Source organism: Cricetulus griseus, chromosome 2 (assembly GCF_003668045.3).
Source record: "Cricetulus griseus strain 17A/GY chromosome 2, alternate assembly CriGri-PICRH-1.0, whole genome shotgun sequence".
Taxonomy (NCBI): Eukaryota; Metazoa; Chordata; class Mammalia; order Rodentia; family Cricetidae; genus Cricetulus; species Cricetulus griseus.
In genome coordinates, this window is record NC_048595.1 from 90,845,490 (window position 1) to 90,855,061 (window position 9,572).

General features: G+C 36.2%; 1 protein-coding gene across 1 annotated transcript; it reads left to right on the forward strand.

The window, feature by feature from the left end:
- The first annotated feature begins 4,374 nt into the window (after window positions 1–4,374).
- Window positions 4,375–5,325, forward strand: LOC100760063 (olfactory receptor 13C9). Its single transcript, XM_027403602.1, has one exon. The coding sequence runs from the start codon at window positions 4,375–4,377 to the stop codon at window positions 5,323–5,325; it is 951 nt and encodes a 316-aa protein (XP_027259403.1).
- The last annotated feature ends 4,247 nt before the right edge of the window (window positions 5,326–9,572 follow it).

Below are 9,572 nucleotides of genomic sequence, written 5' to 3' on the forward strand. Positions count from 1 at the left end.
AAAATTCCCCAAGAGCAAGAACTATTTAAATTACTGTACTGAGCCTAAAGACAACTCTTTGGAGAATTCTCTGGACCTTACAACAGAATAGTGTGAAATGTGCTGTGTTCTCAGACAGAGCTGCTCAATATTTAATGTTCATCATTTGAGTGAACATTAGAAAGAGCAACTGCATTCCCATTAGAAACATTTGACTGCAGTAGAAAGGTTTGAAGTTATTTAGAAATGTCTTTTGTAAGTTATCAGTGTCAGTGTTTTCCAGGTAATTTGTCTTGTTACATCAAAGCTTCCCCAGTGGCAACTGCTTCTTTAGGAAATCATCAGACTCATGGGCAACTTTGTAGGATAGACTGATAGGCATGGGAAGATAGTGTTTCAAGCTGGGAGGTAAGTTGACCCTCCCTCAGAACATATCAATCATTATCAACAAAAGAGGCTGTCATTATGAACTGAGTTGTGATAAATCTCATACTGTGGAAATGGGGCATTTCTTACTAGAGAAACTGTCTGTTAAATAGGAATAAAAATCTTCATGAGGACTTTCTTGAATGTAGTTAAAATTGAGAAAAAGTTTTGGCATCTCAAAATCTTGTTATTTGAACATTGAAGTCAAATGGATATTTGGGTCTATAATTTTTGACTGGGAATGGGAATTCCTTTGGTAAAAACACAGTTAATTGGTTGTTACTTTATTGCAAGTGTCTATGCATCTAAGAGAACCATCTCCTTTTGTTCCAATGAAATTGTTGCACATTTGCCATTGGATTTGTTCTCTTGATCAGAATGTAAAGTGGGATGTTATATTAAGTTCAGTGCAGTGATTTACTTCACAGCAAAAATTCAGTGTATTTAGTTCAGGTTTAAAACAGATTGTTGTATCAACAATCAGTGGACAACATGCTGCCTTGGTTCCTGGTCTGGATCATCTACCTGGGAAGGCTACTTAGGATGTGGATTTTGCCCATCAGTACATTTTTGAATTTTGGGGTGACAGGAGGAGAAATAGAAAACTGCCTTACTAACTAACAAGAAAAAAAGACTCGTGTTTACATGAGTGCTGGACGAATGATAGTAAATATTTAAGATTTCCCTTTTGTTATTGCAATGCATTTCTGTGGTGGCTGGAGATGTACTATTTCTGGACATATCTTAGGTTAGGTTTTAGATGAATGAACTGAAGTAGCTTCCAGTAAAAAATGTTAGCCTTCGAGCTTTTTATTTGAAAAAGTGGAATTTTGTAATAATTGCATATAACACTACTCACTGTAGAGTAAATGGACTTTGGTAGATTGTATCAATCTCAAGTCATAGATGTGATATAGGTTTACTATATTAAAAGGGAGCAAGATATCTGAGAGATAAAACTTTGAAGATACTCTTATGGTAGGGTGACATTAGGAAATATAATTTTGAAGAATAAAAAGCTGACTGAAGATGAGGAAAACCAAAATAATCCTTACTGTATGTTGTAGGTGTTATGTGTGTATTGCTTTGCTTATTTTCTCAAGAAACTGATAATAAAGCTATTAAAATTCCCATGTTATAGATGAGGATATTTAAATTAAGGGAAGAAAATTATCCAAAGTCACAGAGCTCAGAAACTGCCAAGTTAGTGCTTAGACGCATGTTCTTTTATAGAAACAAAAAAGACTTGGCTTTATAATAACAAATTGAACAGTGGCAGTGGTTAGAAAAATGATCCTCATAGTGAGATTACTTTTCAGATACCATGTACCAGTGAATTGAGATCTGGGAAATTTTGTTTATAACACAGCTTCAAAAGCATCTTAGATTCAGACACAAAAGAAACATGCACATTTAGCTTATAAAAAAACCCTCAAAATATAAAGTTGATTGAGATAAGGATGAAATAGAAACAAAACAAAACAAAACAGAAAAAAAAACAACAACCCCAGTTGTGGCCAGAAGCGATTAGAAGTAGTTAAAAGATGGTTGAAAGGGGTTCAAAGATTAATTCAGATCATAAACTTGTGTCATTTTGTAAATAAGGAGAAGCAGTCTGTTATGTGCCTGCTTGTTTGCAGAGATTAATTTTACTTGGAGTACTACCAATGGATTCTCTGTTCATGTACAAAATTATCACTGGATTGTGTGTGTATGTATGTATGTATGTATGTATGTATGTATGTATGTATGTATGTTGTTAGCATGTGAAGGAAACAGAAAGGAGGGATGTGTCTCTAATGGTTAGATAAAGTGTGGGGGGGGCTAGGTCCTGCCCCAAATGATGTGACAGACTTTGATGGGCGGCCTCACACTCTAAGAGGAGTGGATGCGGGGGTGGGATGTGGAGATGGTGGGGGGTTTGGGAGGTCAGGAGGGAGAGGGAACTGGGATTGGTATGTAAAACAAGATTGTTTTGAATTTAAATAAAAAATTAATAAAGAAATGAACTGACTTGTGACTTCCTGAAGAAGTACTTTGGAGGCAATAATCACCATTCCTGATTTCTGTGTGACTGCAGTGGCTATTTTTTCTGATGAGTCACTCAGTGAGGAAGGTCATGAAGCTTTCATGTTGGTGGATGTCTCTGTAGTCACAGGCTTTCATTTGGATCCCTTTAGATTAGGCCAGGGTAGTTACCAATTAAAAGATGCTTGTTTAGGAAATGAGAGAATAAGCCATAGGCTGGAAAGCAATATATATGTGTATATATAGATACATACATATATATAGATAGATAGATACATGCATATATATATATATATATCACATTTGTGAGAAAAGACTCACCCCCACACACACAAACATACACACACATATACATTATATAATATGTGTGTGTGTGTGGGGTGGGTGTATGAAGAACTATGAAAATTCAACAGCAAAAAATTTGGAAATTGGGAAAAAACACAAACTTTTTACTAAAAATGAATATAAACAGGGCAAAAAAGAATAAGGAAAGATGTTCAACATCGGTGCTCATTGGGGAATATAAGTAAAACCCTCAACGAGATATCTCTATATACCCATTTAAATCAATTATAAGGTGCAGCTGGCAATACTAAATGTTGATGAAAACCAGAGCAACTGAGACTCTTACATGTTGCTACTTGGAAGGTACACAGGATACAGCTACCCTGGAAAATGGTCAGCTTATTTCAAACTATAACGTGTACTTTCTATGAGATTGTTATTCCACTACTGGATCTTTGCCCCAGAAACCTGGAAGTTTAGCACACAAAACCCAAGGCTCAAATATTTACAGCAGCTTTATTCATAACTGCCCCCAAATGGAGAAAACTCAAATGCCTTTCCAAGGATGAATGGGTAGATAATTAGTACTTCCATGCAATAAAAAGCAACCCATCATTTTTAGCTTGAATGAATCTTGGAGGACTTTGGTAAATAAAAGAAGTCCAAAATGGTTTTATTTTATGAGACCCTGAAAAGCTGTAACTTTCGGGACCAAAAACATATCCATGTTTAACAGGTTTTAGAATAGGCAGAAGAGGCTACTAAAAATGGAGTAGTATAGAAGGGGGCAGGTTATGGACCTGTGGCTTGGTCATGGTGGTAATTGCATGTATCTATAAATGCTTTAAAGCTCTTAATTGAACATTAAAAGATTAAAAAGTGAATTTTTGGATGATGCTTAACTGTATGTATGCATGCAAAAATGAAAAGAAGGATTCTATCCTTTATCTTCTCGTACCTCCCGTTATTTAATTTTTGACATGAAGATTTCCTATTATTAGGCTCCTTTGAAATGGATCTGGTTTTTGAGTAACTAGGCACTCTGTGTGGTGACATTCATTTCTGGCTTTGTCCCTCCAGAGTCATGTTCTTCTTTTGATATTTTTATACTCAGGGGCTACTGCTAAGTTCCTTTGAGGGAACCCACTCTGCTTGTGAATAATAATAAATCATATCTGTGATATAATACATTCCATATTGACTCTATGTTCACACAAAAAAATCTCAATTAGGCATGGGTCACAGGAAGAGAAGCTTGAGTTTGAGCCTAGGGTTTCACATATACTATTTTAGATCTAGGCTTTGACATACACCACTTTAGCTCTGGGCTTTTTAAGCTCCGTTATCTTTAAAATGGTAATGTTGTGAAGTTTAAATGCCAGAGTCTATTAAAAACAAGCCGTAGAATTCTTAGTCCAGAATTCATGATCAATATGATGATTTATCTCTCATAGCTCTCTCCCTACATCGCTTACTCTTTTTGTATCTTTTTCCTTTCACCCTCCCTCCCTATCATTTCTTTAACACGTTCTCTATTTCACTGAGTTTAATGCAAATTCTTATACTTTTGCATTGCTATACTTGAACCTGTTTTAGTATAGAATATGCCATTTAAATTTTTGTTTGAATTCTTACAGGTAAAAGGGAAACAGTACAATGGAATGGGAAAACCATAGTCTTACGGAGGAATTTTTTCTGAAGGGACTTTCTGGTTACCCAAGGCTTGAACATCTCTTTTTTGTGCTCATCTTAATGATGTATGCAGTCATCCTTGTGGGCAACGGCACCCTTATAATAATCAGCATTTTTGACTCTAACCTTCATACTCCTATGTACTTCTTCCTGGGGAACCTGTCCTTCTTGGACATCTGCTTCACTACCTCCTCCATTCCTTTCGCCCTGGTAAGCTTTCTCTCAGAAAGAAAGACCATTTCTTTCCTTGGCTGTGCCGTGCAGATGTTTCTTGGTTTAGCCATGGGGACAACAGAGTGTGTACTCCTGGGGATGATGGCTTTTGATCGCTACGTGGCTATCTGCAACCCTTTGAGATACCCCATCATCATGAGCAAGAGTTCCTATGTGACCATGGCAACTGGGTCCTGGTTTTCAGGGGTTGCCAACTCTGCAGTACAAACTACGTTTGTGATGCGACTGCCTTTCTGTGGAAATGTCATCAATCATTTTCTCTGTGAAATCCTGGCTGTCATGAAGATGGCTTGTACTGACATCTCAGGCAATGAATTCATCATGGTTGTGGCCACAATTTTGTTCACTTTGATGCCACTGCTCCTCATTGTCTTCTCCTACTCGTTAATCATTTCTAGCATTCTCAAAATTCACTCTGCTGAGGGGAGAAGCAAAGCCTTTTCTACCTGCTCATCCCATTTTACTGTGGTGATAATATTCTATGGGACCATCCTTTTCATGTACATGAAACCCAAGTCTAAAGACACATTCAATGTAGATGACTTGGATGCTACAGACAAACTTATATCCATGTTCTATGGAGTGATGACTCCTTTGATGAATCCTTTAATCTATAGCCTCAGAAACAAAGATGTGAAGGAGGCCATAAAAAATCTGAAGAGAAGATTTGTAGGCAAATGAATGGCCAGCATGCTGGACACTGTTGAAACTCAAAATTTAGATTGGGATTTTAGTTACTTTACTTTCTTGCTTTTCCTTTTATGCACCGTGTTAACATTTTTATAATAAGATACAGCATTTCAAAAATTATTGCATGCTCACAAAGTCTGCTCAAGGGTCTAGAAAGAATAATGAAGAAAACAATAACATAACATTGAGAAATAACTACTTTTTGACACTTTGAGCAGCATCTTCATAATCCTGTGTTTTTTACAACATTTGAGTTGGACATATACGGCATTTTTACAAGCATAACTTTATTTTATAAGAAATTGTTCTTCAAATCCTCCAATATAAGTAAGTCTGTGTTGTGAAAAATATGAAACAGAAAAATCTGAAAGTATTTTATCAATATTTTCCCATGGAAGGTTTTCTGTTGCAGTATATTAATCTCAATATTTTAAAGTCATAAAATATTACATCTTTCTCAGGATTTAATTTTTTTCCCTGTTGTGCTCTAAGGATGCTGTGAGTTGGGACTATAAAGGAAACAGATAAATAGGACCTATGGGTATGGTCCATACAATCCATGAATATGTCTTTTAAAAGACATTTCTTTCCACTTTATACATTAGATTTAGCATAATGAATCTACAAAAATAAAATATGGGAATAAAAATTAGCTTAGTAAGGCCAGGAGATGACCCAGTGGATAAAAATACTTGGCTTATAAACCTGGCAATCTGAGTGTGATCTCCGGATCCACATAAAAGTGGAAACAGAGACTCCACAAAATTGTTCCCTGACCACCACATGTGTGCTGTGGCATGGGTGACCTCTCATCATGTATGTGCATATAAATATCATGATAATTAGAAACTTAAAATTATCTTGCTGGTTCAGATAAGAGAATTAATGTATTTCATTCGACAGAGAGCCACACCATTTCTGTTTCTAAGAAGTCAGATTTCTCTTCCGCTCTGAGGAGATGGCAGTGCTTTTCCAAGTCTCAGAAGGCTATTCAGGCTCTTAATTCTTAATAAGGGTGCCTGCATTTATACCTTCTTTCTTGAAGCAGAGACTTTTGTGCCCTCAACAATCCAAGGAAGCAGAGGCTCAAGTGTCGTTATATAGGTGACATCTTGTGTTTCCTTGACTTTCCCCTTAGGTTTTGACTTTATTTGAAGAACACTTCTAATATACCACCCAAGATGAATGACAGAATCTGTTCAGTAATGTGCTGTATTCATTGTATCTTGATGGAGCAGCAAATTCAAGGACTTTGGGCACAAACATTCTTTAAGATAAACATATGATAAGTGTGGAATCTTTGGGTACCTATTCATTTAATGATTTTAAGTTACCTTTTTAATTTTAGAGAAAAGACTATGAAACACGGATGGCCTACATTTTCTTACATCTAGATTCCATTATAGTTATTTATAGATTAAATCTGCTGGCAAGGGCTAAGTGTCAGCTCCAACACAACAGGGCATATTTAATAAAGAAAAATAGTTCCCATACATCAGGCCCTAATATTCCACCCCCCAAGAATTCTATAAATTAGGCACTCTATGTTTCACTATAGGCCATCCTTGATACCTAGGCAATAAACCAACCACCGTATGGTTTAAATCCAGCCACTTTCATAAACTCTCTGGGATGAGATATATAGCTTTTAAACATCACATTTATACATTTTGATAGGAAAATAATTAAAGACGAATACATTAAATTACACATTTATCTTCAGAGTAGTAGACCAAGAAGGGATTTTTTTTCACAGAGCTGTAAGATCAAGGTCTGTGAATAATGGCTTGCCACTCCCTTTAGCATATTCATGTGTTCAAAATTACTGGATGTATGTATGACTATAATTCTGATTTACTTTAATACCATAAAGACATCATTTGAGTTCTCAGAGGGCTTTTGATTAGGGAGATTTGTTTTAGAAGCTCATTGAAAATGATTTGGTTGTACTTTTAGCAATGTTTCTTCTTTACTTGGAAGCATAGTCAGATGAGCTGGTACAGAATGAATGCCAAGTGTTTTTCAGAGAGAGTATATGTAGCCAATCTTTGGTTAGTAAGTGGCACTACCCTTCCATATTTCTAGTCCTAGCATCTTATACCAGTGTATCTCAGTAGCATATTAATATTATTGAAGTGGATCCAAAATGATGCTTAATCACTGTTCATAGAAGACCCCTAAACTAGAAGAAGATCTGAAGTTAATTGGTACATAAAAGGAGATGGATTTGACATTAACGTTAATTTTCCAAAAAAGACTTTTTGTGAAAGGCTGAAGATTTTTTCTGTTTCCATAGAGATAACATTTGCTTTACAAAAATGGATGTGTTTCACATTTATATCATGAAAATAACATTTTCTCTTTGATATTACAAAGTATTCTAGAAGATCTTGTAATTTAAAGAACATGTCTTTTACCCTTTTGTAAAAATCATTTCCTAAATAAGGTTGGAGACTATGCAGTTAGGTTTTATGAATTTGAAATTTTTCTGGTGAGGTACCCAGTCATGAATAAAGGAAGGAACTATAATGTGGAACCTGGATGTGCAACTGGGAGCCAGCTGTTGAAATATTGACTTGGGTTTTGGAAAACAATGATTACCTGACAAGAGACCAGGCATGTTCAGGCAAACACAATGTTCCAAGTGTTTCCTAATTTGACCAGAGAATTGCTTAGTTGCTTGAGCAAAATAAGCAAGTGTGGAATTTTGCAAAACCACTCCAACAAAGCAGAACAAAATTAGTGTATCCTTTTAAAAGTGTTTGTAGGCATAAGGCTAGCAGACATAAATGGATGAATGAGGCACCATGCAAGGGGGTTCAGAGGAAGATTATCATCAATGCTGTGTGTGTCTTTGACTCATTACTCACTTGATCTACAAATACAACCTACCCACTTTATCCTAAAATAATAGAAACAACAAAGGCAACCAAACAATAGACTATTCTAGCTGCTTATTTCCTGACCATTTTTTACCCAAATCTGCTTGAGGTTAAACTGGGTACCACTATCCACTCACTCAACTCTGTGACTCTTCAACTCAAGGTAGGCTAGTTTCGGGCAGGGCTACTACCTCAAATTCAACGCACCATTTCCAGTTCCTACCTTACTTGATCTGTTTGTAGAATTTTATGTCTGTTTTTGTGTGTCATCACTGCTTTAATTTTTGTACAGATATAATTCTAAAAGTGACACCTATTAAAAGATGACACAGTACTACAAACCATATAAAGTATAAATTAAAGTATGGAGAGATCTTCATATAACACATGTATGTATAATCTGTAAATAAATTGTGTGGCTTTTATATGCAATGGTATCTGGTGACTCACAGAGGTACCCATCCAGAATGCATATTTAACACATATCTTAAACTACTCTATATTTAATATCTACTTTTATGCCATTGGTATGCTTCATTCAAAATTGTTCCCAAAGCATTTGTATTTATATGCATTGGCATTTTGATGATTTATTTATTTATCATTCTCTGACAGTTGCACACACACATATTTAATGGATTGTAGTAATTCTCACCTCCTACTGCCCAGTCTCATGCCTGATCCTTTCCCTGCTGCAACTTTTTTCTCAACAAGTACCCATCCTAGTTTGACATCTTTCTTCCCGTGTGACCCACTGGGCCTCAGTAGGATTGCACAGGCGCCTTGAGAGCCCTGTGTTGTTTTCCTGTGTGGATGCAGCAAAGTGTATGCAGCTTTACGGAGAAAGAAAAGTCTGCATGATCTTTTTAGATGGACATGTTTGGCATTTTTTTGTTTCCTTTTACTGAAAATAAATTTTTCTCACATAATATATTCGGGTTAAGGTTCCCCCCTTTAACCCCCAAGATCCTCCCCACCTCCCCTCCCATTTACATCCACCCCCTTCTGAGTCTCATTAGAAAACAAACAGGCTTATATGGAATAATTAGGAAATAAGACAATACAAAAGTTAACACAGCAGAACTGGACAAAACAAACAAACAAACAGAAGGAAAAGAGCCCAAGAGACGGGACAAGAAGCAGAGACCCACTCGCTCACATACTCAGGAATTCCATGCAAACACTAAACTTGAAATGATAATATGTATGAAAAGGGCCTGTAAGGTAAAAAGACAGAGGGAAAATATATAATTAAAAAATGGAAGGGTCCTGACATGATATTATGAGACAGGAACCTCCAAAGCTACTGACGTTGAGTTCATTTTCTGTTGGCCATTTAGTGGTGGGCATGCAGCC